Source organism: Narcine bancroftii, chromosome 5 (assembly GCF_036971445.1).
Source record: "Narcine bancroftii isolate sNarBan1 chromosome 5, sNarBan1.hap1, whole genome shotgun sequence".
Taxonomy (NCBI): Eukaryota; Metazoa; Chordata; class Chondrichthyes; order Torpediniformes; family Narcinidae; genus Narcine; species Narcine bancroftii.
The window spans coordinates 214,825,683-214,853,661 of record NC_091473.1 but is presented as its reverse complement, the minus strand read 5'-3'; the positions used below and the strand labels follow the sequence as shown (position 1 = coordinate 214,853,661).

At 46.6% G+C, this 27,979-nt stretch overlaps 1 protein-coding gene across 5 annotated transcripts in view; it reads left to right on the top strand.

Moving 5' to 3' along the window:
- LOC138764813 (mitochondrial import receptor subunit TOM40B-like) overlaps positions 1-27,979 on the top strand; it is a 154,589-nt gene that overhangs the window by 17,124 nt on the left and 109,486 nt on the right. For 4 of the 5 annotated variants that reach the window (XM_069941127.1, XM_069941125.1, XM_069941128.1 and 1 more), the window contains one exon: positions 487-609. The exons of the other annotated variant lie outside the window; for it this stretch is intronic. In XM_069941127.1, coding sequence (XP_069797228.1) covers positions 487-609 — 123 coding nt within the window. The remainder of the gene's footprint in view (positions 1-486; positions 610-27,979) is intronic. 5 annotated transcript variants of the gene reach the window in all.

Genomic DNA, 27,979 nt, shown 5'->3' with positions numbered 1-27,979 from the left:
TCAGGGAGAGCTCAGTCACTGCCCCTCTCACAGCACATGCTTCCTCATTGCCCCTCCCTCAAGGGAGAGCTCTCCCACCACCCCTCCCTCAGTAAAATCTCTGTCAACCCCTCAGGGGAGCTCCCTCACCCCAACCCCATCACAAGGGAAGGTCCCTCACTTCCGCTCCCACAGCAAGGAGCTCGCTGATTGCCCCCCCCCCCCCAGGTGAGCTCCCTCATAACCTCTTGCTTAGAGGGGAGCTCCCTCAATGACTCACAGGGAAAGTTCCCTTACTTCACCTCCTACAGGGGAAGCTTCCTCACTGGGAGTTCCATCACCACACCTCTGTCAAAGGGGAGCTCCTTCACCTCTCCCTCAGTTGGAACTCCGTCACCGCCCCTCAGAGGGGAGCTCCCTCCCCACTCCTCACCTCTGCACCTAGATGGAGGGGGAGGGGTGCAATGCTACCTCAGGCCTCACTGTCAATTTTTTTCCCCCATTGAGTCATCCTGGTAGCCCACTTCCTGCAGAGCGTGACGCAAAACCTGGTGTTGGGAGGGGAGATGGTCTATCATCGCCGTCCATCAGAGGAGGGAGCCATCTTCACACTGGCTGCCCAGTATACAGGTGGGTGAGATGGAGCCATAAACTGTGAGGGGTGAGGGAGTGTCGGCGTTACAGTGAGTGGTGGGTCACTATCATAATGAAGGGGTGTCAGTGTAATGGAGAGGGATGTCAATATTACAGTGAGAAGTGTTGTCAGTATTAGTTTCAGGAATGTCAGTGTGATAGTGAGGGATGTGAAGGGAGCCCACTATTTCCAAGATCAGCTGTTCTAGATTGGGTGTTGTATATGCACCAGAGGTGATGAGAGAGCTTAGAGTGAAGGAACCATTAGGGGGAAGTGATCACAAAATGATTGAGTTCACTTTGAGAAATTCAAGTCAGATGTATCAGTACTTCAGTGAAGTAAAGGGAATTTGAAGTGGCATGAGAGTGGGACTGACAGGAGTCACGTGATGGAGTAGTGGCCGGTCAGGGAATTCCAGCCCTCTCCAGAAAAGTTGAAAAAAAACACACAAAACACAAAGGTACAAGAATAAAAGTTAAAACAAAGTAAAAGTAAAGGTGAGAAGAAAATGGCAGTGAAGAGAGAAAAGTCGAAAGCAACGGGAAGAAGAGAAGAAGAAAGAACGTCGGAGGAAGAAGGTGAAGGCCTTACCTGTCCGAGGAGGCCTGCCGCGGAGAGAAAAGCCCGCTCCCTAAGGTCGGTGGAAGTCCCGAGCTCGGGACTACAAAAATGGCTCATGGAGCCGAGTGGTCGCGCATGTGCATGAAAAAAAACACACTGACAGGAGGGGGGAACAGCTGAGGAGTCGATCTCCACAGCTGAGAGTGACAGCCGCAATACAGCAACAGGAAGAGAACACAGAAAACAATGAGAACAAGAAAGAAGAGAGCAAAAAGAAAACAAGGAAACAACAGATGGCCAACCCAGAGGAAGAAGAACATAGAGAAATGGAAGAAGAAGGGAAAGGCAGGACAATGGATATATATTTTTTTAAAGAATATATGGAATCAGTAAAAGAATGGCAATTACAAGAATTTAATGAAATAAAAAGAAGAATTAAGAGTGCAGGAGAAAAAATGAATAAAATAGAGATGGTCATATCAGAGATAGGAAAAAGAGTGGATAATGTGGAAGAACGAGAAATAATTGTAGAAATGGAAGTAGAGGACTTAAAAGAGAAATTAGAAGAATCTAATAAAAAAGTTAAAGAGGCACATGAGCTGTTAGTTCAGAAGATGGATATAATGGAAAACTATAATAGAAGAAATAATATAAAGATAGTGGGCCTTAAGGAAGATGAAGAAGGCAAAAATATGAGAGAATTTATAAAAGATTGGATCCCAGGGTCCTAGGAAGACCAGAATTACAGGAAGAAATGGAAATAGAGAAGGCACATAGAACACTAGCCCCGAAACCACAACCGCAGTAAAATTCTTAAGATATACAACAAGAGAAAATATATTGGAGAAAGCAATGAAGAAAATAAGAGAAGACAAAAAGCCAATGGAATACAAAGGTCAAAAATTTTTTTTCTATCCAGACATAAGTTTTGAACTCCTGAAGAAGAGGAAGGAGTTCAATACAGCAAAAACGATCCTATGGAAAAAAGGATATAAATTTATGTTAAAGTACCCAGCGGTACTTAAAATAGTTATTCCAGGGCAACAAAACAGACTATTCTCGGATCCGGAGGAAGCACGAAAATTTGCAGAACAACTACAAAACAAGTACAGAGATGAAGACATGTAATGAGAGTAAAAATGACCACGAACTATATGTATATGTATATGGGTACATATATATATATATATATATAGATGTGTATGTATATATGTGTGTACATGAGTGTATCCGTATTTAGAGGAAAATATATAGTATAGATAAGAATTAATAAGGGAATGAGAGGGAACAGAGGAAGTAAGGAGGGAATTCAAAGAGTGACCTTTGTTATATATGAAAATTGAAATCTTTTCCGGGGGGGGCTGGGTGGGGAGGAGTTACGGTCACTGCAAAATCAGTTGACGCTTGCGAGTGAATTCGCAAATCCAAATTGAGTGGGGAGATGTGGTTGCTCGACAAGGGATAAAGGGCAACTCAGGAGGGGAAGGGGAGAATGGGGTTAAAGAAGTTTTAGATAGGAGAATAAGGGAAATGTTTGATGTTTTAGAAATGTTGTCTTATAAAGTGTTCAAAACAAGAAAGCAGAAATGGATAAGAAGGAAAGGTGATGATGAGGAAACGGAAAGGGAAGATAAACAAAGTATGAAATGGCTACTTTGAACTATATGACTTTAAATATTAACGGAATACATAACCAAATCAAAAGGAAGAAACTGCTAAATTTACTGAAAAAAGAAAAAATTGATATAGCATTCGTGCAAGAAACACATTTAACTGAAATGGAGCATAAGAAATTAAAGAGAGATTGGGTAGGACATGTAACAGCAGCGTCATATAATTCAAAAGCTAGAGGAGTAGCTTTATTAATCAGTAAAAATGTACCAATTAAAATAGAAGAGGAAATAATAGATCCAGCAGGGAGATATGTAATGATAAAATGTCAGATATATTCAGAGTTTTGGAATTTACTCAATGTATATTCACCTAACGAAGAAGATCAAAAGTTTATGCAAGATATTTTTTTGAAGATAGCAGACACGCAAGGGAACATATTAATAGGAGGGGATTTCAACCTTAATTTGGATTCAAATATGGATAAAACTGGGAAAAAAATTAACAGAAAGAACAAAGTAACCAAATTTATAATTAAATTGATGCAAGAAATGCAACTTTTGGATATATGGAGGAAACAACACCCAAAGGAAAAGGAATATTCATATTATTCGGGTAGACATAAAACATACTCAAGAATAGACCTATTCCTGTTATCAGCTCGCATGCAAGACAGGGTAAGAAAAACAGAATATAAAGCTAGAATATTATCGGACCATTCACCCTTGATATTGACAATAGAGTTAGAGGACATCCCTCCAAGAATGTATAGATGGAGATTAAACTCCATGCTACTTAAAAGGTAGGATTTTAGAGAATTCATTGAAAGACAAATTAAAGTGTACTTTGAAATAAATACGGAATCAGTGAAAGATAAGTTTATACTATGGGACGCAATGAAAGCATTCATCAGAGGGCAAATAATAAGTTATGAAACCAAGATGAAGAAGGACTACAATCAGGAAACAGAGCAGTTGGAAATGGAAATAGTAAATATAGAAAAAGAAGACACAACTAAAAGAAGAGAATTGGCAGATAAAAAAATAAAATATGAAACACTACAAACATATAAAGTGGAGAAGAACATAATGAAGACAAAACAGAAATATTATGAACTAGGGGAAAAAACGCACAAAATTCTAGCATGGCAGCTTAAGACAGAACAAGCTAAGAGAATGGTATTGGCAAGGAAAAAAGACAAATAAATCACATATAATCCAACGGAGATTAATGAAAACTTCAGAGAATTCTATGAACAATTATACCAAACTGAAAACGAAGGGAAAGAAGACAAAATAGATGAATTTTTAACTAAAATTGAACTACCAAAATTACAAATAGAGGAACAAAATAAATTAACAGAACCATTTGAAATAGTAGAAATACAAGAGATAATAAAAAAACTACCAAATAATAAAACACCAGGAGAGGATGGATTCCCAATAGAATTCTATAAAACATTTAAAGATTTATTAATTCCTCCCCTCCTGGAAGTAATCAACCAGATTGATAAAACACAAAGCTTACCAGATTCATGCAAAACAGCAATAATTACAGTAATACCAAAGACAGGGAAAGTTCCACTTGCACCAGCGTCATATAGACCAATATCTTTACTTAACACAGATTATAAGATAATAGCTAAACTATTAGCAAACAGATTAGCAGATTATGTACCTAAAATGGTAAATCTAGACCAAACTGGATTTATTAAAAAAAGACGCACAACAGACAATATTTGTAAATTTATTAACTTAATTCATGCAGTAGAAGGGAGTAAAGCGCCAACAGTAGCAGTTGCTTTAGACGCAGAGAAGTACTTTGACAGAGTAGAATGGAATTATTTATTCAAAGTATTGCAAAAATTCAGTTTACCAGAGAAGTATATTAATTGGATTAAAGCATTATATAAGGGGCCATTGGCGAAAGTGACAGTAAATGGATATATATGAAAGCAATTTAATTTAAGCAGATCAACAAGGCAGGGATGCCCACTATCACCCTTATTGTTCGCGTTAGCTATAGAACCACTAGCAGAATTGATAAGAACAGAAAATAATATAAAAGGGATAAAAATAAAAGACGGAATATAAAATCAGTTTATTTGCAGATGATGTTATAGTATACTTAACAGAACCAGAATTATCAATAAAAGAATTACATAAGAAATTGAAGGAATATGGAGAAGTGTCGGGTTACAAGATTAACGCAAATAAAAGTGAAGCAATGCCAATGAATAATGCGGATTTCTCAAAATTTAAGAAGGAATCACCATTCAGATGGCAAATGCAAGCAATAAGATACCTAGGTATACAAATAAATAAAAACCTCGGCCATCTATATAAACTCAATTACTGATTGGCAAGTATGATGTGGCCATCACGGAGTTGTGGCTAAAGGATGGATGTCATTGGGAGCTGAATGTCCAAGGATTCACAGGGTATTGAAAGGATAGGCAGGTAAGCAGAAGGGTGGGGACGGGGTGCAGTGTGTCTCTCGGTAAGGAACAACATTAAATCATTAGAAAGAGGTGACATAGGGTCAGAGGATATAGAATGATTATGGGTTGAGTTCAGAAATAGCAAGGGTAAAAATACACTGTTGTAGCTAGCTGCTACAAGCTATGGCTTTACAGAGCCTATAGCACAAGAGAAATTATAGCTATATGCACGTTAGCTCAGAAAGAGTATGCTGTTCCCAGAAAGAATGACATGAACCCAGTTGAGTGAGGTTAACACTGAGCTTTATTGGGCTTACTACCCTGCTTTTATTCTCAAACTGAGGGGCGTGGTCAAAACCCTCTCAGCACTGATTGGTATGTTTGTGATCCACTCTCCCTGATAGGGCAGTTAAGCTCTTTTGGTAATGGCCATTTCGAGGTCTGCGCTGCGGGTCTTGTGCAACCTGCTGGATTGTAGCCTTCGTCCTACATTTTGTGAGGCCCCGGGCCACCACACGACCGCCCCCCCTCCCCAGAACTGGCGATCGGAATATTGTTATTCTTGATAGGCCGGCTTCTTTTGCGGGGGGGGGGTGTGGGGGGAGGGTGGTCGATCGGCTGTGTAATGTCCAAATGGGCTGGTTTCAACCTGTCAATGGTAAAGGCCTCCTCTCGGCCTCCGGTCAATTACACAGGTTGAACAATTGTGCCGGACGACGTGGTATGGCCCCTCATAGGGTTTCTGCAACTGGGGTCTGTGTGCTCTGTGTTTTACGAAAACCTGTGTGAAGTTCTGAAAATCTCTGGGGACAAACGTGTGGCTAGCCGTGGGCTTTAGATAGTAAAGGGGCCAGGGTTCCCAACTGCTCACGAAAGTGTGATAGTGCTTCCCTAACGGGGTGCAGTTCTTCGGTTCCCCTGTTAGTGGCCAGAAATTCACCCGGGATGACCAGCAGCGCCCCATATACCATTTCGGGAGATGAGACATCCAAATCCTCGTTCAGCACGGATATCATTGAAACATTTTGAATGTTGAAAGGCATGGTTAGAGTAATGTAGAAAGGTTGTTTTCCATGGTGGAAGAGTCTGGGACAAGAGGGCACAACTTTAGGATTGAAGGACTTCCGCTTAGAACAGAGATGCAGAGGAATTTCTTCAGTCAGGGGGTGGTGAATCTATGGAATTTATTGGCATAGGCGGTTATGGAGACCACGTCATTGGGACTATTTAAGACAAAAGTTGATAGATTTGATTATTCAGGGCATTAAAGGTAATGGAGATAAGGCCGGGCAGTGGGGTTGAGTGGGAAAATGGACCAGCTGATGATTAAATGGCAGGGCAGACACAATGGGCTCAATACCCTATCTCTGCTCCTACATGTTATGGTCTTCTGGGTGTATCATAGTGTGGTGTATGTCTCCTACAGTGAGGGGTGGATCTGTGTGACAGTGGGAGTGTGTCTTCTACAGTGAGTGGTGGATCTGTCTTACAGTGGGGGGTGTCTTCTACAGTGAGGAGTGGATCTGTTGCAGTGGGAGTGAGTCCTACAGTGAGAGGTGGATCTGTTACAGTGGAAGTGTGTCTTCTACAGTGAGGGATGGATCTGTATTACAGTGGTAGTGTGTCTTCTACAGTGAGGGGTGGATTTGTTACAGTGGGAGTGTGTCTTCTACAGTGAGGGGTGGATCTGTGTTACCGTGGTAGTGTGTCTACTACAGTGAGGGGTGGATTTGTTACAGTGGAAGTGTGTCTTCTACAGTGAGGGGTGGATTTGTTACAGTGGGAGTGTGTCTTCTACAGCGAGGGGAGGATCTGTAACAGTGGGAGTGTTTCTTGTACAGTGAGAGTGGATCTGTGTTACAGTCATAGTGTGTCTTCTACAGTGATGGGTGGATCTGTTACAGTAGGAGTGTGTCTTCTCCAGTGAGGGGTGGATCTATGTTAAAGTGGGGGCTGGCTTCAACAGTGAGGGATGGATCTGTATTGCAGTGGTTGTGTGTCTTCTACAGTGATGGGTGTATCTGTTTCAGTGGAGGTTTATCTTTTACAGTGAAGGTGGATCTGTGTTACAATTGGAGTGTGTCTTCTACAGTGAGGGTAGGATCTGTTACAGTGGGTATGTTTCTTGTACACTGAGGGTGGATCTGTGTTATAGTCGTAGTGTGTCTTCTACAGTGAGGGGTGGATCTTTGTTACTGTGGGAGTGTGTCTTCTACAGTGAGAGTTGGATCTGTGTTACAGTGGGAGTGTGTCTTCTACAGTGAGGGGTGGATCTTTGTTACTGTGGGAGTGTGTCTTCTACAGTGAGGGGTGCATCTGTGTTACAGTGGAGGTGTCTTCTTCAGTGAGGGGTGGATCTGTTACAGTGGGAGTGTGTCTTCTACAGTGAGAGGTGGATCTGTGTTACAGTGGGGGGTGTCTTCTACAGTGATGGGTGGATCTGTTACAGTGGGAGTATATCTTCTACAGTGAGGGGTGCATCTACGTTACACTGGGAGTATGTCTTCTACAGTGAGGGGTGGATCTGTTACAGTGGGAGTGTGTCTTCTACAGTGAGGGGTGTATCTGTGTTACCGTGGGAGTGTATCTTCTACAGTGAGGGGGGATCTGTTACAGTCGTAGTGTGTCTTCTACAATGATGGGTGGATCTGTTACAGTGGGAGTGTGTCTTCTCCAGTGAGGGGTGGACCTGTGTTATGTAAGGTCTGCTTTGTTCATGAATGAGTGAGTCAAACACCAGACTGATTCGAAATCAAGGTTCTTTGTTCTTTATTGCCGTATTGTAACACTTGCAACAAACAGTGTTAGTTGGAGAAGGCGCATTCTGCCGTTATCAGCAAGTGGTGTTTTTTTTATACCTTAGGATACGTACTTAGTAAATTATCATACCATTACATTGTCCAATGAATAAACTGTTGCTATCCTTCTCTGCTAGCTTCCTGCACATCAATTTGTCATCCCCACTCTTATCTTGAGAGTACAAGGTCACAACTGCATCTTGTTAGGGCCCAGCACTGGGTGACTTCTTCTACATTCCCAGCTCATGATGTTTTTACCAAACAATTACCGTGGGAGTGTGTCTTCTACAGTGAGGGGAGGATCTGTTGCAGTGGGAGTGTATCTTCTACAGTGAGGGGTGGATCTGTGTTACAGTGGGAGTGTGTCTTCTACAGTGAGGGGTGGATCTGTGTTACAGTGGGGGGCGTCTTCGACAGGGAGGGGTGGCTCTGTTACAGAGCGAATGTGTATTCTACAGTGAAGGGTGGATCTGTGTTACAGTGGGGGGTTGTCTTATTCAGTGAGGGGTGGATCTGTTACAGTGGGAGTGTGTCTTCTACAGTGAGAGGTGGATCTGTATTACAGTGGGAGTGTGTCTTCTACAGTGAGGGGTGGATCTGTTACAGTGGGAGTGTGTCTTCTACAGTGAGGGGTGGATCTGTTACAGTGGGAGGGTGTCTTCTACGGTGAGGGGAGGATCTGTTACAGTGGGAGGGTGTCTTCTACGGTGATGGGTGTACCTGCGTTACAGTGGGGGGGTGTCTTCTACAGTGAGGGGAGGATCTGTTACTGTGGGAGTGTGTCTTCTACAGTGAGGGTGCATCTGTTACAGTGGGAGTGCGTCTTCTCCAATCAGGGGTTGATATGTTACAGTGGGAGTGTGTCTTCCACAGTGAGCAGAGGATATGTGTTACAGTAGGATTGTGTCTTCTACATTGAGGGAAGGATCTGTTACAGTGGGAGTGTGTCTTCTACAGTGAGGGGTGGATCTGTGTTACAGTGGGAGTGTGTCTTCTACAGTGAGGGGAGAATCTGTTACAGAGGGAGTGTGACTTCTACAGTGAGAGGTGGATCTGTGTTACAATGGGAGTGTATCTTCTACAGTGTGGGTGCATCTGTGTTACAGTGGGGTTGTGTCTTCTACAGTGAGGGGTGGATCTGTGTTAAAGTGGGGGCTGTCTTCAACAGTGAGGGATGGATCTGTATTGCAGTGGTTGTGTGTCTTCTACAGTGATGGGTTTATCTGTTTCAGTGGGGGATTATCTTTTACAGTGAGGGGTGGATCTGTGTTACCGTGGGAGTGTGTCTTCAACAGTGAGGGTGGATCTGTGTTACAGTGGGGGCTGTTTTTTAAGTGAGGGATGGATCTGTATTACTGTGTGTGTGTGTCTTCTACATTGATGGGTGGATCTGTTACAGTGGGAGTGTGTCTTCTACAGTGAGGGGTGGATCTGTGTTACAGTGGGAGTGTGTCTTCTACAGTGAGGGGAGAATCTGTTACAGTGGGAGTGTGACTTCTACAGTGATGGGTGGATCTGTTACAGTGGTAGTGTTTCTTCTACAGTGACGGGACTATCTGTTACAGTGGGAATGTCTCTTCTACAATGACGGGTGGATCTGTTACAGTGGGAGTGTATCTTCTACAGTGAGGGTGGATCTGTGTTACAGTGGGAGTGTGTCTTCTCCAGTGAGGGGTGGGTCTGTGTTACCGTCGGAGTGTGTCTTCTACAGTGAGGGGAGGATCTGTGGTAGTGGGAATGTATCTCCTGCAGTGAGGTGTGGATCTGTGTTACAGTGGGAGTGTGTCTTCTACAGTGAGGGGTGGGTCTGTGTTACCGTGGGAGTGTGTCTTCTACAGTGAGGGGTGGGTCTGTTTTACAGTGTGGGCGTCTTCTACAGTGAGGGGTGGCTCTGTTACAGTGGGACTGTGTGTTCTAAAGTGAGAGGTGGATCTGTGTTACAGTGGGAGTGTGTTTTCTACAGTGAGGGGTGATTCTGTATTACACTGGGAGTGTGTCTTCTACAGTGAATGGAGGATCTGTTACAGTGGGAGTGTGTCTTCTATAGTGAGGGGAGGGTCCGTTACAGTGGGAATGTGTCTTCTACAGTGAGGGGAGGATCTGTGTTACAGTGGGAATGTCTCTTCTACAATGACGGGTGGATCTGTTACAGTGGGAGTGTATCTTCTACAGTGAGGGTGGATCTGTGTTACAGTGGGAGTGTGTCTTTTACAGTGAGGGATGGATCTGTGTTACAGTGGGGGCTGTTTCATAAGTGAGGGATGGATCTGTATTACTGTGGTAGTGTGTCTTCTACAGTGATGGGTGGATCTGCGTTACAGTGGGAGTGTTCCTTCTGCAGTGATGGGTGGATCTGTTACAGTGGGGGTGTGTCTTCTACAGTGAATGGAGGATCTGTTACAGTGGGAGTGTGTCTTCTATAGTGAGGGGAGGGTCTGTTACAGTGGGAATGTGTCTTCTACAGTGATGGGTGGATCTGCATTACAGTGGGAGTGTTTCTTCTACAGTGAGGGGGATCTGTTACAGTGGGAGTGTATCTTCTACAGTGAGGGGGGGATCTGTTACAGTGGGAGTGTATCTTCTACAGTGAGGGTGGATCTGTGTTACAGTGGGAGTGTGTCTCCTACAGTGAGGGGTGGATCTGTGTTACAGTGGGGGCTGTTTCATCAGTGAGGGATGGATCTGTATTACTGTGGTAGTGTGTCTTCTACAGTGATGGGTGGATCTGCGTTACAGTGGGAGTGTTTCTTCTACAGTGATGGGTGGATCTGTTACAGTGGGAGTGTGTCTTCTACATTGATAGGTGGGTCTGTTACAGTGGGAGTGTGTCTTCTACAGTGACGGGACTATCTGTTACAGTGGGAATGTCTCTTCTGCATTGAGAGGTGGCTCTATGTTACAGTGGGAGTGCGTCTTGTACAATGTGGGTGGCTCTGTGTTACAGTCGTAGTGTGTCTTCGACAATGAAGGGTGGATCTGTTACAGTGGGAGTGTGTCTTCTACAGTGAGGGGGGATCTGTTACAGTGGGAGATTGTCTTCTACTGTGAGGGGTGGATCTGTGTTACAGTGGGGGTTGTCTTCTACAATGAGGGATTGATCTGTATTACAGTGGGAGTGTGTCTTCTACAGTGAGGGGAGGATCTTTTACAGTGGGAGTGTGTCTTCTACAGTGAGAGGTGGATCTGTGTTACAGTGGTGGTGTCTTCTTCATTGAGGGGTGGCTCTGAGTTACTGTGGGAGTGTGTCTTCTACTGTGAGGGTGGGGTCTGTGTTACCGTGGGAGTTTGTCTTCTACAGTGAGGGGTGGATCTGTTACAGTGGGAGGGTGTCTTCTACGGTGAGGGGAGGATCTTTTACAGTGGGAGTGTATCTCCTGCAGTGAGGTGTGGATCTGTGTTACAGTGGGGGTGTATCTTCTACATTGAAGGGGGCTCTGTGTTACAGTGGGAGTGTTTCTTCTTCAGTGAGGGGTTGCTCTGTTACAATGGGACTGTGACTTCTACAGTGAGGGGTGGATTCTGTTACTGTGGGAGTGTTTCTTCTTCAGTGAGGGGTTGCTCTGTTATAGTGGGAGTGTGACTTCTACAGTGAGGGATGGATTCTGTTACAGTGGGAGGGTTTCTTCTACAGTAGGGGAGGATCTGTTGCAGCGCGAGTGTGTCTTCTACATTGAGGGGTGGCTCTATGTTACAGTGGGAGTGTGTCTTGTATAATGTGGGTGGCTCTGTGTTACAGTCGTAGTGTGTCTTCTACAATGAAGGGTGGATCCGTTATAGTGGGAGTCTATCTTCTACAGTGAGGGGTGTATCTGCGTTACAGTGGGAGTGTTTCTTCTACAGTGGTGGGTGGATCTGTTACAGTGGGGGGGTGTCTTCTACAGTGAGAGGTGGATCTGTGTTACAGTGGGATTGTGTCTTCTACAGTGAATGGAGGATCTTTTACAGTAGGAGTGCGTCTTCTATAGTGAGGGGACGATCTGTTACAGTGGGAATGTGTCTTCTACAGTGAGGGGAGGATCTGTGTTACAGTGGGGGGGTCTTCTACAGTGAGGCGTGGATCTGTTTAAGTGGGAGTGTATCTCCTGCATTGAGGGGGGCTCTGTGTTACAGTGGGAGTGTGTCTTCTACAGTGAGGGGAGTATCTGTTACCGTGGGAGTGTGTCTTCTACAGTGAGACGTGGATCTGTATTACAGTGGGAGTGTGTCTTGTACAATGTGGGTGGCTCTGTGTTACAGTCGTAGTGTGTCTTCTACAATGAAGGGTGGATCCGTTACAGTGGGGGCTGTTTCATAAGTGAGGGATGGATCTGTATTACTGTGATAGTGTGTCTTCTACAGTGATGGGTGGATCTGCGTTACAGTGGGAGTGTTTCTTCTACAGTCATGGGTGGATCTGTTACAGTGGGGGTGTGTCTTCTACAGTGAGAAGTGGATCTGTGTTACAGTGGGAGTGTGTCTTCTACAGTGAGGGGGGATCTGTTACAGTGGGAGTGTGTCTTCTCCAGTGAGGGGTGGATCTGTGTTACAATGGGGGCTGTTTCATCAGTGAGGGATGTATCTGTATTACTGTGGTAGTGTGTCTTCTACAGTGATGGGTGGATCTGTTACAGAGGGAGTGTGTCTTCTACAGTGAGATGTGGATCTGTGTTACAGTGGGAGTGTGTTTTCTACAGTGAGATGTGGATCTGTGTTACAGTGGGAGTGTGTCTTCTACATTGAGAGGTGGATCTGTATTACAGTGGGAGTGTGTCTTCTACAGTGAGGGGAGTATCTGTTACCGTGGGAGTGTGTCTTCTACAGGGAGAGATGGATCTGTGGTACAGTGGGAGTGTGTTTTCTACAGTGAGTGGTGATTCTGTATTACATTGGGAGTGCATCTTCTACAGTGAGGGGTGGATCTGTGTTACAGTGGGGGCTGTTTCAACAGTGAGGGATGGACCTGTATTACTGTGGCAGTGTGTCTTCTACAGTGAGGGTTGGATCTGCTTACAGTGTGGGCTGTCTTCTGCAGTCATGGATGGATCTATGTTACAGTGGGAGTGTATCTTCTACAGTGTGGGTGCATCTGTGTTACAGTGGGGTTGTGTCTACTACAGTGAGGGGTGGATCTGTGTTAAAGTGGGGGCTGTCTTCAACAGTGAGGGATGGATCTATATTACATTGGGTGTGTGTCTTCTACAGTGATGGGTTACAGTGTTACAGTGAGGGGAGGATCTGTTACAGTGTTACAGTGAGGGGAGGATCTGTTACAGTGTTACAGTGAGGGGAAGATCTGTCTTCTACAGTGAGGGGAGGATCTGTTACAGTGGGAGTGTTTCTTGTACAGTGAGGCGTGGACCTGTGTGTGTCTTCTACAATGAGGGGTGGATATGTTACACTGGGAGTGTAACTTCTTCAGTGATGAGTGGATCTGCGTTACAGTGGGAGTGTGTCTTCTACAGTGAGGCGTGGACCTGTGTGTGTCTTCTACAATGAGGGGTGGATATGTTACACTGGGAGTGTAACTTCTTCAGTGATGAGTGGATCTGCGTTACAGTGGGAGTGTTCCTTCTGCAGTGATGGGTGGATCAGTTACAGTGGGGGTGTGTCTTCTACAGTGAGAGGTGGATCTGTGTTACAGTGGGAGTGTGTCTTCTACAGTGAGGGGGGATCTGTTACAGTGGGAGTGTGTCTTCTACAGTGAGGGTTTTATCTGTGTTACAGTGGGGGCTGTTTCATCAGTGAGGGATGGATCTGTATTACAGTGGGAATGTCTCTTCTGCATTGAGAGGTGGCTCTATGTTACAGTGGGAGTGCGTCTTGTACAATGTGGGTGGCTCTGTGTTACAGTCGTAGTGTGTCTTCTACAATGAAGGGTGGATCCGTTACAGTGGGAGTCTATCTTCTATAGTGAGGGGTGTACCTGCGTTACAGTGGGAGTGTTTCTTCTACAGTCATGGGTGGATCTGTTACAGTGGGGGTGTGTCTTCTACAGTGAGAGGTGGATCTGTGTTACAGTGGGAGTGTGTCTTCTACAGTGAGGGGGGATCTGTTACACTGGGAGTGTGTCTTCTACAGTGAGGGGTGGATCTGTTACAGTGGGACTGTGTGTTCTAAAGTGAGAGGTGGATCTGTGTTACAGTGGGAGTGTGTTTTCTACAGTGAGGGGTGAATCTGTATTACACTGGGGGTGTCTTCTACAGTGAGGCGTGGATCTGTTGAAGTTGGAGTGTATCTTCTACAGTGAGGGGGTCTCTGTGTTACAGTGGGAGTGTTTCTTCTTCAGTGAGGGGTGGCTCTGTTACAATGGGACTGTGACTTCTACAGTGAGGGGTGGATTCTGTTACAGTGGGAGTGTTTCTTCTTCAGTGAGGGGTGGCTCTGTTACAGTGGGAGTGTGACTTCTACAGTGAGGGGTGGATTCTGTTGCAGTGGGACGGTATCTTCTACAGTGAGGGGAGGATCTGTTGCAGTGCGAGTATATCTTCTACATTGAGGGGTGGCTCTACGTTACAGTGGGAGTGTGTCTTGTATAATGTGGGTGGCTCTGTGTTACAGTCGTAGTGTGTCTTCTACAATGAAGGGTGTGCCGTTATAGTGGGAGTCTCTCTTCTACAGTGAGGGGTGTATCTGCGTTACAGTGGGAGTGTTTCTTCTACAGTGGTGGGAGGATCTGTTACAGTGGGAGTTTGTCTTCTACAGTGAATGGAGGATCTTTTACAGTGGGAGTGCGTCTTCTACAGAGAAGGGAGGATCTGTTACAGTGGGAATGTGTCTTCTACAGTGAGGGGAGGATCTGTGTTACAGTGGGGGTGTTTTCTACAGTGAGGCGTGGATCTGTTGAAGTGGGAGTGTATCTCCTACATTGAGGGGGGCTCTGTGTTACAGTGGGAGTGTTTCTTCTTCAGTGAGGGGTGGCTCTGTTACAGTGGGCTGTGACTTCTACAGTGAGGGGTGGATTCTGTTACAGTGTGAGGGTTTCTTCTACATTGAGGGGTGGATCTGTTGCAGTGCGAGTGTGTCTTCTACATTGAGGGGTGGCTCTATGTTACAGTGGGAGTGTGTCTTCTACAGTGAATGGGGGATCTTTTACAGTGGAAGTGCGTCTTCTACAGTGAGATGTGGATATGTGTTACAGTGGTGGTGTATTCTTCATTGAGGGGTGTCTCTGAGTTACAATGGGGGTGTGTCTTCTACAGTGAGAGGTGGATCTGTGTTACAGTGGGAGTGTGTTTTCTACAGCGAGGGGTGATTCTGTATTAGACTGGCAGTTTGTCTTCTACAGTGAATGGAGTGTTTCTTCTTCAGTGAGGGGTGGCTCTGTTATAGTGGGACTGTAACTTCTACAGTGAGGTGTGGATTCTGTTACAGTGGGAGTGTTTCTTCTTCAGTGAGGGGTGGCTCTGTTACAGTGGGAGTGTGACTTCTACAGTGAGGGGTGGATTCTGTTACAGTGGGAGGGTTTCTTCTACAGTGAGGCGAGGATCTGTTGCAGTGCGAGTATGTCTTGTAAATTGAGGGGTGGCTCTATGTTACAGTGGGAGTGTGTCTTGTACAATGTGGGTGGCTCTGTGTTACAGTCGTAGTGTGTCTTCTACAATGAAGGGTGGATCTGTTACAGTGGGAGTGTATCTTCTACAGTGAGGGGTGTATCTGTGTTACAGTGGGAGTGTTTCTTCTACAGTGATGGGTGGATCTGTTACAGTGGGAGAGTGTCTTCTACAGTGAGGGGGGATCTGTTACAGGGAGAATGTCTCTTCTACAATGACGGGTGGATCTGTTACAGTGGGAGTGTATCTTCTACAGTGAGGGTGGATCTGTGTTACAGTGGGAGTGTGTCTTCTACAGTGAGGGGTGGATCTGTGTTACAGTGGGGGCTGTTTCATAAGTGAGGGATGGATCTGTATTACTGTGGTAGTGTGTCTTCTACAGTGATGGGTGGATCTGCGTTACAGTGGGAGTGTTTCTTCTACAGTGATGGGTGGATCTGTTACAGTGGGGGGAGGGTGTCTTCTACAGTGAGGGGTGTATCTGTGTTACAGTGGGAGTGTTTCTTCTACAGTGATGGGTGGATCTGTTACAGTGGGAGAGTGTCTTCTACAGTGAGGGGGGATCTGTTACAGGGAGAATGTCTCTTTAAAATGACGGGTGGATCTGTTACAGTGGGAGTGTATCTTCTACAGTGAGGGTGGATCTGTGTTACAGTGGGAGTGTGTCTTCTACAGTGAGGGGTGGATCTGTTACAGTGGGAGTGTTTCTTCTACAGTGATGGGTGGATCTGTTACAGTGGGGGGAGGGTGTCTTCTACAGTGAGAGGTGGATCTGTTACTGTGGGAGTGTGTCTTCTACAGTGACGGGACTATCTGTTACAGTGGGAATATCTCTTCTACAATGACGGGTGGATCTGTTACAGTGGGAGTGTGTCTTCTGCAGTGATGTGTGGATCTGTTACAGTGGGAGTGTGTCTTCTACAGTGACGGGACTATCTGTTACAGTGGGAATGTCTCTTCTACAATGGCGGGTGGATCTGTTACAGTGGGAGTGTATCTTCTACAGTGAGGGTGGATCTGTGTTACAGTGGGAGTGTGTCTTCTCCAGTGAGGGGTGGATCTGTGTTACCGTGGGAGTGTGTCTTCTACAGTGAGGTGAGGATCTGTGGCAGTGGGAGTGTATCTCCTGCAGTGAGGCATGGATCTGTGTTACAGTGGGAGTGTGTCTTCTACAGTGAGGGGTGGGTCTGTGTTACAGTGTGGGCATCTTCTCCAGTGAGGGGTGGCTCTGTTACAGTGGGACTGTGTGTTCTAAAGTGAGAGGTGGATCTGTGTTACAGTGGGAGTGTGTTTTCTACAGTGAGGGGTGATTCTGTATTACACTGGGAGTGTGTCTTCTACAGTGAATGGAGGATCTGTTACAGTGGGAGTGTGTCTTCTACAGTGAGGGGAGGGTCTGTTACAGTGGGAATGTGTCTTCTACAGTGAGGGGAGGATCTGTGTTACAGTCGGAATGTGTCTTCTACAATGACGGGTTGATCTGTTACAGTGGGATTGTATCTTCTACAGTGAGTGTGGATCTGTGTTACAGTGGGAGTGTGTCTTCTACAGTGAGTGGTGGATCTGTGTTACAGTGGGGGCTGTTTCATAAGTGAGGGATGGATCTGTATTACTGTGGTAGTGTGTCTTCTACAGTGATGGGTGGATCTGCGTTACAGTGGGAGTGTTTCTTCTACAGTGAGAGGTGGATCTGTGTTACAGTGGGAGTGTTTCTTCTACAGTGAGGGGGGATCTGTTACGGTGGGAGTGTATCTTCTACAGTGAGGGTGGATCTGTGTTACAGTGGTAGTGTGTCTTGTACAGTGATGGGTGGATCTGTTACAGTGGAAGTGTGTCTTCTACATTGAGGGGTGGATCTGGTACAGTGGGAGTGTGTCTTCTACAGTGACGGGACTATCTGTTACAGTGGGAATGTCTCTTCTGCATTGAGGGGTGGCTCTATGTTACAGGGGGAGTGTCTCTTGTATAATGTGGGTGGCTCTGTGTTACAGTCGTAGTGTGTCTTCTACAATGAGGGATTGATCTGTATTACAGTGGGAGTGTGTCTTCTACAGTGAGGGGAGGATCTTTTACAGTGGGAGTGTGTCTTCTGCAGTGATGCGTGGATCTGTTACAGTGGGAGTGTGTCTTCTACAGTGACGGGACTATCTGTTACAGTGGGAATGTCTCTTCTACAATGGCGGGTGGATCTGTGTTACAGTGGGAGTGTGTCTTCTACAGTGAGTGGTGGATCTGTGTTACAGTGGGGGCTGTTTCATAAGTGAGGGATGGATCTGTATTACTGTGGTAGTGTGTCTTCTACAGTGATGGGTGGATCTGCGTTACAGTGGGAGTGTTTCTTCTACAGTGAGAGGTGGATCTGTGTTACAGTGGGAGTGTGTCTTCTCCAGTGAGGGGTGGATCTGTGTTACCGTGGGAGTGTGTCTTCTACAGTGAGGTGAGGATCTGTGGCAGTGGGAGTGTATCTCCTGCAGTGAGGCATGGATCTGTGTTACAGTGGGAGTGTGTCTTCTACAGTGAGGGGTGGGTCTGTGTTACAGTGTGGGCATCTTCTCCAGTGAGGGGTGGCTCTGTTACAGTGGGACTGTGTGTTCTAAAGTGAGAGGTGGATCTGTGTTACAGTGGGAGTGTGTTTTCTACAGTGAGGGGTGATTCTGTATTACACTGGGAGTGTGTCTTCTACAGTGAATGGAGGATCTGTTACAGTGGGAGTGTGTCTTCTACAGTGAGGGGAGGGTCTGTTACAGTGGGAATGTGTCTTCTACAGTGAGGGGAGGATCTGTGTTACAGTCGGAATGTGTCTTCTACAATGACGGGTTGATCTGTTACAGTGGGATTGTATCTTCTACAGTGAGTGTGGATCTGTGTTACAGTGGGAGTGTGTCTTCTACAGTGAGTGGTGGATCTGTGTTACAGTGGGGGCTGTTTCATAAGTGAGGGATGGATCTGTATTACTGTGGTAGTGTGTCTTCTACAGTGATGAGTGGATCTGCGTTACAGTGGGAGTGTTTCTTCTACAGTGAGAGGTGGATCTGTGTTACAGTGGGAGTGTTTCTTCTACAGTGAGGGGTGATCTGTTACGGTGGGAGTGTATCTTCTACAGTGAGGGTGGATCTGTGTTACAGTGGTAGTGTGTCTTGTACAGTGATGGGTGGATCTGTTACAGTGGAAGTGTGTCTTCTACATTGAGGGGTGGATCTGGTACAGTGGGAGTGTGTCTTCTACAGTGACGGGACTATCTGTTACAGTGGGAATGTCTCTTCTGCATTGAGGGGTGGCTCTATGTTACAGGGGGAGTGTCTCTTGTATAATGTGGGTGGCTCTGTGTTACAGTCGTAGTGTGTCTTCGACAATGAAGGGTGGATCTGTTACAGTGGGAGTGTGTCTTCTACAGTGAGGGGGGATCTGTTACAGTGGGAGATTGTCTTCTACTGTGAGGGGTGGATCTGTGTTACAGTGGGGGTTGTCTTCTACAGTGAGGTATTGATCTGTATTACAGTGGGAGTGTGTCTTCTACAGTGAGGGGAGGATCTTTTACAGTGGGAGTGTGTCTTCTACAGTGAGAGGTGGAGCTGTGTTACAGTGGTGGTGTATTCTTCATTGAGGGATGGCTCTGAGTTACTGTGGGAGTGTGTCTTCTACTGTGAGGGTTGGATCTGTGATACAGTGGGAGTGTCTTCTATAGTGAGGGGAGGATCTGTTACAGTGGGAGTGTGTCTTCTACAGTGAGGGTTGATTCTGTTATTGTGGGAGTGTGTCTTCTACAGTGAGGGGTGGATCTGCGTTACAGTGGGAGTGTGTCTTCTACAGTGAGGGGAGTGTCTGTTACAGTGGGAGTGTGTCTTCTACAGTGAGAGGTGGATCTGTGTTACAGTGGGAGTGTGTCTTCTACAGCGAGGGTGGATCTGTGTAACAGTGGGAGTGTTTCTTCTACAGTGAGGGGTGGATCTGTGTTACAGTGGGGGCTGTTTCGTCCGTGAGGGATGGATCTGTAATACTGTGGTAGTGTGTCTTCTACAGTGATGGGTGGATCTGTTACAGTGGGAGTGTGTCTTCTACATTGATGGGTGGATCTGTTACAGTGGGTGTGTGTCTTCTACAGTGACGGGACTATCTGTTACAGTGGGAATGTCTCTTCTACAATGACGGGTGGATCTGTTACAGTGGGAGTGTGTCTTCTACAGTAATGGGTGGATCTGTTACAGTGGGAGTGTGTCTTCTACAGTGGCGGGACTATCTGTTACAGTGGGAATGTCTCTTCTACAATGACGGGTGGATCTGTTACAGTGGGAGTGTATCTTCTACAGTGAGGGTGGATCTGTGTTACAGTGGGAGTGTGTCTTCTCCAGTGAGGGGTGGATCTGTTACAGTTGGAGTGTGTCTTCTACAGTGACGGGACTATCTGTTACAGTGGGAATGTCTCTTCTACAATGACGGGTGGATCTTTTGCAGTGGGAGTGTATCTTCTACAGTGAGGGGTGTATCTGCGATACAGTGGGAGTGTGTCTTCTACAGTGATGGGTGGATCTGTTACAGTGGGAGTGTGTCTTCTACAGTGAGGGGTGTATCTGTTACAGTGGGAATATCTGTTCTACAATGACGGGTGTATCTGTTACAGTGGGAGTGTGTCTTCTACAGTGAGGGTGGATCTGTGTTACAGTGGGAGTGTGTCTTCTACAGTGAGGGGTGGTTCTGTGTTACAGTGGGGGCTGTTTGATCAGTGAGGTGTGGATCTGTATTACTGTGGTAGTGTGTCTTCTCCAGTGAGGGGTGGATCTGTGTTACCGTGGGAGTGTGTCTTCTACAATGAGGGGAGGATCTGTGGCAGTGGGAGTGTATCTCCTGCAGTGAGGTGTGGATCTGTGTTACAGTGGGAGTGTGTTTTCTACAGTGAGGGGTGATTCTGTATTACAATGGGATTGTGTCTTCTACAGTGAATGCAGGATCTGTTACAGTGGGAGTGCATCTTCTACATTGAGCGGAGGATCTGTTACAGTGAGAATGTGTCTTCTACATTGAGGGGGGCTCTGTGTTACAGTGGGAGTGTTTCTTCTTCAGTGAGGCGTGGATCTGTTGAAGTGGGACTGTGTCTTCTACAATGAAGGGTGGATCTGTTACATTGGGAGTGTGTCTTCTACAGTAATGGGTGGATCTGTTACAGTGGGAGTGTGTCTTCTACAGTGACGGGACTATCTGTTACAGTGGGAATATCTCTTCTACAATGACGGGTGGATCTGTTACAGTGGGAGTGTGTCTTCTGCAGTGATGCGTGGATCTGTTACAGTGGGAGTGTGTCTTCTACAGTGACGGGACTATCTGTTACAGTGGGAATGTCTCTTCTACAATGACGGGTGGATCTGTTACAGTGGGAGTGTATCTTCTACAGTGAGGGTGGATCTGTGTTACAGTGGGAGTGTGTCTTCTCCAGTGAGGGGTGGATCTGTGTTACCGTGGGAGTGTGTCTTCTACAGTGAGTGGAGGATATGTGGCAGTGGGAGTGTATCTCCTGCAGTGAGGCATGGATCTGTGTTACAGTGGGAGTGTGTCTTGTACAGTGATGGGTGGATCTGTTACAGTGGGAGTGTGTCTTCTACATTGAGGGGTGGATCTGGTACAGTGGGAGTGTGTCTTCTACAGTGACGGGGCTATCTGTTGCAGTGGGAATGTCTCTTCTGCATTGAGGGGTGGCTCTATGTTACAGTGGGAGTGTCTCTTGTACAATGTGGGTGGCTCTGTGTTACAGTCGTAGTGTGTCTTCGACAATGAAGGGTGGATCTGTTACAGTGGGAGTGTGTCTTCTACAGTGAGGGGGGATCTGTTACAGTGGGAGATTGTCTTCTACTGTGAGGGGTGGATCTGTGTTACAGTGGGGGTTGTCTTCTACAGTGAGGTATTGATCTGTATTACAGTGGGAGTGTGTCTTCTACAGTGAGGGTTGATTCTGTTATTGTGGGAGTGTGTCTTCTACAGTGAGGGGTGGATCTGCGTTACAGTGGGAGTGTGTCCTCTACAGTGAGGGGAGGATCTGTTACAGTGGGAGTGTGTCTTTTCCAGTGAGAGGTGGATCTGTGTTACAGTGGGAATGTGTCTTCTACAGTGATGGGTGGATCTGTTACAGTGGGAGTGTGTCTTCTACATTGAGAGGTGGATCTGTATTACTGTGGGAGTGTGTCTTCTACAGTGAGGGGAGTATCTGTTACACTGGGAGTGTGTCTTCTACAGTGAGAGGTGGATCTGTGTTACAGTGGGAGTGTGTCTTCTACAGCGAGGGTGGATCTGTGTCACAGTGGGAGTGTTTCTTCTACAGTGAGGGGTGGATCTGTGCTACAGTGGGGGCTGTTTCGTCCGTGAGGGATGGATCTGTATTACTGTGGTAGTGTGTCTTCTACAGTGATGGGTGGATCTGTTACAGTGGGAGTGTGTCTTCTACATTGATGGGTGGATCTGTTACAGTGGGTGTGTGTCTTCTACAGTGACGGGACTATCTGTTACAGTGGGAATGTCTCTTCTACAATGACGGGTGGATCTGTTACAGTGGGAGTGTGTCTTCTACAGTAATGGGTGGATCTGTTACAGTGGGAGTGTGTCTTCTACAGTGACGGGACTATCTGTTACAGTGGGAATGTATCTTCTACAATGACGGGTGGATCTGTTACAGTGGGAGTGTGTCTTCTACAGTAATGGGTGGATCTGTTACAGTGGGAGTGTGTCTTCTACAGTGGCGGTACTATCTGTTACAGTGGGAATGTCTCTTCTACAATGACGGGTGGATCTGTAACAGTGGGAGTGTATCTTCTACAGTGAGGGTGGATCTGTGTTACAGTGGGAGTGTGTCTTCTCCAGTGAGGGGTGGATCTGTTACAGTTGGAGTGTGTCTTCTACAGTGACGGGACTATCTGTTACAGTGGGAATGTCTCTTCTACAATGACGGGTGGATCTGTTACAGTGGGAGTGTATCTTCTACAGTGAGGGTGGATCTGTGTTACAGTGGGAATGTGTCTTCTCCAGTGAGGGGTGTATCTGTTACAGTTGGAGTGTGTCTTCTACAGTGACGGGACTATCTGTTACAGTGGGAATGTCTCTTCTACAATGACGGGTGGATCTTTTGCAGTGGGAGTGTATCTTCTACAGTGAGGGGTGTATCTGCGATACAGTGGGAGTGTGTCTTCTACAGTGATGGGTGGATCTGTTACAGTGGGAGTGTGTCTTCTACAGTGAGTGTGGATCTGTGTTACAGTGGGAGTGTGTCTTCTACAGTGAGGGGTGGTTCTGTGTTACAGTGGGGGCTGTTTGATCAGTGAGGGATGGATCTGTATTACTGTGGTAGTGTGTCTTCTCCAGTGAGGGGAGGATCTGTGTTACCATGGGAGTGTGTCTTCTACAATGAGGGGAGGATCTTTTACAGTGGGAGTGTGTCTTCTACATTGAGAGGTGGATCTGTATTACTGTGGGAGTGTGTCTTCTACAGTGAGGGGAGTATCTGTTACAGTGGGAGTGTGTCTTCTACAGTGAGAGGTGGATCTGTGTTACAGTGGGAGTGTGTCTTCTACAGCGAGGGTGGATCTGTGTAACAGTGGGAGTGTTTCTTCTACAGTGAGGGGTGGATCTGTGTTACAGTGGGGGCTGTTTCATAAGTGAGGGATGGATCTGTATTACTGTGGTAGTGTGTCTTCTACAGTGATGGGTGGATCTGCGTTACAGTGGGAGTGTTTCTTCTACAGTGATGGGTGGATTTGTTACAGTGGGGGGAGGGTGTCTTCTACAGTGAGAGGTGGATCTGTGTTACAGTGGGAGTGTGTCTTCTACAGTGAGGGGGATCTGTTACAGTGGAATGTATCTTCTACAGTGAGGGTGGATCTTTGTTACAGTGGGAGTGTGTCTTCTACAGTGAGGGGTGGATCTGTGTTACAGTGGGGGCTGTTTCATCAGTGAGGGATGGATCTGTATTACTGTGGTAGTGTGTCTTCTACAGTGATGGGTGGATCTGTTACTGTGGGAGTGTGTCTTCTACAGTGACGGGACTATCTGTTACAGTGGGAATATCTCTTCTACAATGATGGGTGGATCTGTTACAGTGGGAGTATGTCTTCTGCAGTGATGCGTGGATCTGTTACAGTGGGAGTGTGTCTTCTACAGTGACGGGACTATCTGTTACAGTGGGAATGTCTCTTCTACAATGACGGGTGGATCTGTTACAGTGGGAGTGTATATTCAACAGTGAGGGTGGATCTGTGTTACAGTGGGAGTGTGTCTTCTCCAGTGAGGGGTGGATCTGTGTTACCGTGGGAGTGTGTCTTCTACAGTGAGGTGAGGATCTGTTATAGTGGGAGTGTATCTTCTACAGTGAGGTTGGATCTGTGTTACAGTGGGAGTGTGTCTTCTCCAGTGAGGGGTGGGTCTGTGTTACAGTGTGGGCGTCTTCTCCAGTGAGGGGTGGCTCTGTTACAGTGGGACTGTGTGTTCTAAAGTGAGAGGTGGATCTGTGTTACAGTGGGAGTGTGTTTTCTACAGTGAGGGTTGGATCTGTGATACAGTGGGAGTGTCTTCTACAGTGAGGGGAGGATCTGTTACAGTGGGAGTGTGTCTTCTACAGTGAGGGTTGATTCTGTTATTGTGGGAGTGTGTCTTCTACAGTGAGGGGTGGATCTGCGTTACAGTGGGAGTGTGTCCTCTACAGTGAGGGGAGGATCTGTTACAGTGGGAGTGTGTCTTTTCCAGTGAGGGGTGGATCTGTGTTACCGTGGGAGTGTGTCTTCTACAGTGAGTGGAGGATCTGTGGCAGTGGGAGTGTATCTCCTGCAGTGAGGCATGGATCTGTGTTACAGTGGGAGTGTGTCTTCTACAGTGAGGGGTGGGTCTGTGTTACAGTGTGGGCGTCTTCTCCAGTGAGGGGTGGCTCTGTTACAGTGGGACTGTGTGTTCTAAAGTGAGAGGTGTATCTGTGTTACAGTGGGAGTGTGTTTTCTACAGTGAGGTGTGATTCTGTATTACACTGGGAGTGTGTCTTCTACAGTGAATGGAGGATCTGTTACAGTGGGAGTGTGTCTTCTACAGTGAAGGGAGGGTCTGTTACAGTGGGAATGTGTCTTCTACAGTGAAGGGAGGATCTGTGTTACAGTCGGAATGTGTCTTCTACAATGACGGGTTGATCTGTTACAGTGGGATTGTATCTTCTACAGTGAGTGTGGATCTGTGTTACAGTGGGAGTGTGTCTTCTACAGTGACGGGACTATCTGTTACAGTGGGAATGTCTCTTCTACAATGACGGGTGGATCTGTTACAGTGGGAGTGTATCTTCTACAGTGAGGTTGGATCTGTGTTACAGTGGGAGTGTGTCTTCTCCAGTGAGGGGTGGGTCTGTGTTACAGTGTGGGCGTCTTCTCCAGTGAGGGGTGGCTCTGTTACAGTGGGACTGTGTGTTCTAAAGTGAGAGGTGGATCTGTGTTACAGTGGGAGTGTGTTTTCTACAGTGAGGGTTGGATCTGTGATACAGTGGGAGTGTCTTCTACAGTGAGGGGAGGATCTGTTACAGTGGGAGTGTGTCTTCTACAGTGAGGGTTGATTCTGTTATTGTGGGAGTGTGTCTTCTACAGTGAGGGGTGGATCTGCGTTACAGTGGGAGTGTGTCTTCTACAGTGAGGGGAGGATCTGTTACAGTGGGAGTGTGTCTTTTCCAGTCAGAGGTGGATCTGTGTTACAGTGGGAATGTGTCTTCTACAGTGATGGGTGGATCTGTTACAGTGGGAGTGTGTCTTCTACATTGAGAGGTGGATCTGTATTACTGTGGGAGTGTGTCTTCTACAGTGAGGGGAGTATCTGTTACAGTGGGAGTGTGTCTTCTACAGTGAGAGGTGGATCTGTGTTACAGTGGGAGTGTGTCTTCTACAGCGAGGGTGGATCTGTGTAACAGTGGGAGTGTTTCTTCTACAGTGAGGGGTGGATCTGTGTTACAGTGGGGGCTGTTTCGTCCGTGAGGGATGGATCTGTATTACTGTGGTAGTGTGTCTTCTACAGTGATGGGTGGATCTGTTACAGTGGGAGTGTGTCTTCTACATTGATGGGTGGATCTGTTACAGTGGGTGTGTGTCTTCTACAGTGACGGGACTATCTGTTACAGTGGGAATGTCTCTTCTACAATGACGGGTGGATCTGTTACAGTGGGAGTGTGTCTTCTACAGTAATGGGTGGATCTGTTACAGTGGGAGTGTGTCTTCTACAGTGGCGGGACTATCTGTTACAGTGGGAATGTCTCTTCTACAATGACGGGTGGATCTGTTACAGTGGGAGTGTATCTTCTACAGTGAGGGTGGATCTGTGTTACAGTGGGAGTGTGTCTTCTCCAGTGAGGGGTGGGTCTGTTGCAGTTGGAGTGTGTCTTCTACAGTGACGGGACTATCTGTTACAGTGGGAATGTCTCTTCTACAATGACGGGTGGATCTTTTGCAGTGGGAGTGTGTCTTCTACAGTGAGGGGTGTATCTGTTACAGTGGGAATATCTGTTCTACAATGACGGGTGTATCTGTTACAGTGGGAGTGTGTCTTCTACAGTGAGGGTGGATCTGTGTTACAGTGGGAGTGTGTCTTCTACAGTGAGGGGTGGTTCTGTGTTACAGTGGGGGCTGTTTGATCAGTGAGGGATGGATCTGTATTACTGTGGTAGTGTGTCTTCTCCAGTGAGGGGTGGATCTGTGTTATCGTGGGAGTGTGTCTTCTACAATGAGGGGAGGATCTGTGGCAGTGGGAGTGTATCTCCTGCAGTGAGGTGTGGATCTGTGTTACAGTGGGAGTGTGTTTTCTACAGTGAGGGGTGATTCTGTATTACAATGGGAGTGTGTCTTCTACAGTGAATGCAGGATCTGTTACAGTGGGAGTGCATCTTCTACATTGAGCGGAGGATCTGTTACAGTGAGAATGTGTCTTCTACATTGAGGGGGGCTCTGTGTTACAGTGGGAGTGTTTCTTCTTCAGTGAGGCGTGGATCTGTTGAAGTGGGACTGTGTCTTCTACAATGAAGGGTGGATCTGTTACAGTGGGAGTGTGTCTTCTACAGTAATGGGTGGATCTGTTACAGTGGGAGTGTGTCTTCTACAGTGACGGGACTATCTGTTACAGTGGGAATGTCTCTTCTACAATGACGGGTGGATCTGTTACAGTGGGAGTGTATCTTCTACAGTGAGGTTGGATCTGTGTTACAGTGGGAGTGTGTCTTCTCCAGTGAGGGGTGGATCTGTGTTACCGTGGGAGTGTGTCTTCTACAGTGAGTGGAGGATCTGTGGCAGTGGGAGTGTATCTCCTGCAGTGAGGCATGGATCTGTGTTACAGTGGGAGTGTGTCTTCTACAGTGAGGGGTGGGTCTGTGTTACAGTGTGGGCGTCTTCTCCAGTGAGGGGTGGCTCTGTTACAGTGGGACTGTGTGTTCTAAAGTGAGAGGTGTATCTGTGTTACAGTGGGAGTGTGTTTTCTACAGTGAGGGGTGATTCTGTATTACACTGGGAGTGTGTCTTCTACAGTGAATGGAGGATCTGTTACAGTGGGAGTGTGTCTTCTACAGTGAAGGGAGGGTCTGTTACAGTGGGAATGTGTCTTCTACAGTGAAGGGAGGATCTGTGTTACAGTCGGAATGTGTCTTCTACAATGACGGGTTGATCTGTTACAGTGGGATTGTATCTTCTACAGTGAGTGTGGATCTGTGTTACAGTGGGAGTTTGTCTTCTACAGTGAGTGGTGGATCTGTGTTACAGTGGGGGCTGTTTCATAAGTGAGGGATGGATCTGTATTACTGTGGTAGTGTGTCTTCTACAGTGATGGGTGTATCTGCGTTACAGTGGGAGTGTTTCTTCTACAGTGATGGGTGGATCTGTTACAGTGGGGGTGTGTCTTCTACAGTGAGAGGTGGATCTGTGTTACAGTGGGAGTGTGTCTTCTACAGTGAGGGTGGATCTGTGTTACAGTGGTAGTGTTTCTTGTACAGTGATGGGTGGATCTGTTACAGTGGGAGTGTGTCTTCTACATTGAGGGGTGGATCTGGTACAGTGGGAGTGTGTCTTCTACAGTGACGGGACTATCTGTTGCAGTGGGAATGTCTCTTCTGCATTGAGGGGTGGCTCTATGTTACAGTGGGAGTGTCTCTTGTACAATGTGGGTGGCTCTGTGTTACAGTCGTAGTGTGTCTTCGACAATGAAGGGTGGATCTGTTACAGTGGGAGTGTGTCTTCTACAGTGAGGGGGGATCTGTTACAGTGGGAGATTGTCTTCTACTGTGTGGGGTGGATCTGTGTTACAGTGGTGGTGTATTCTTCATTGAGGGATGGCTCTGAGTTACTGTGGGAGTGTGTCTTCTACTGTGAGGGTGGGGTCTGTGTTACCGTGGGAGTGTGTCTTCTACAGTGAGGGGAGGAACTGTTACAGTGGGAGTGTGTCTTCTACA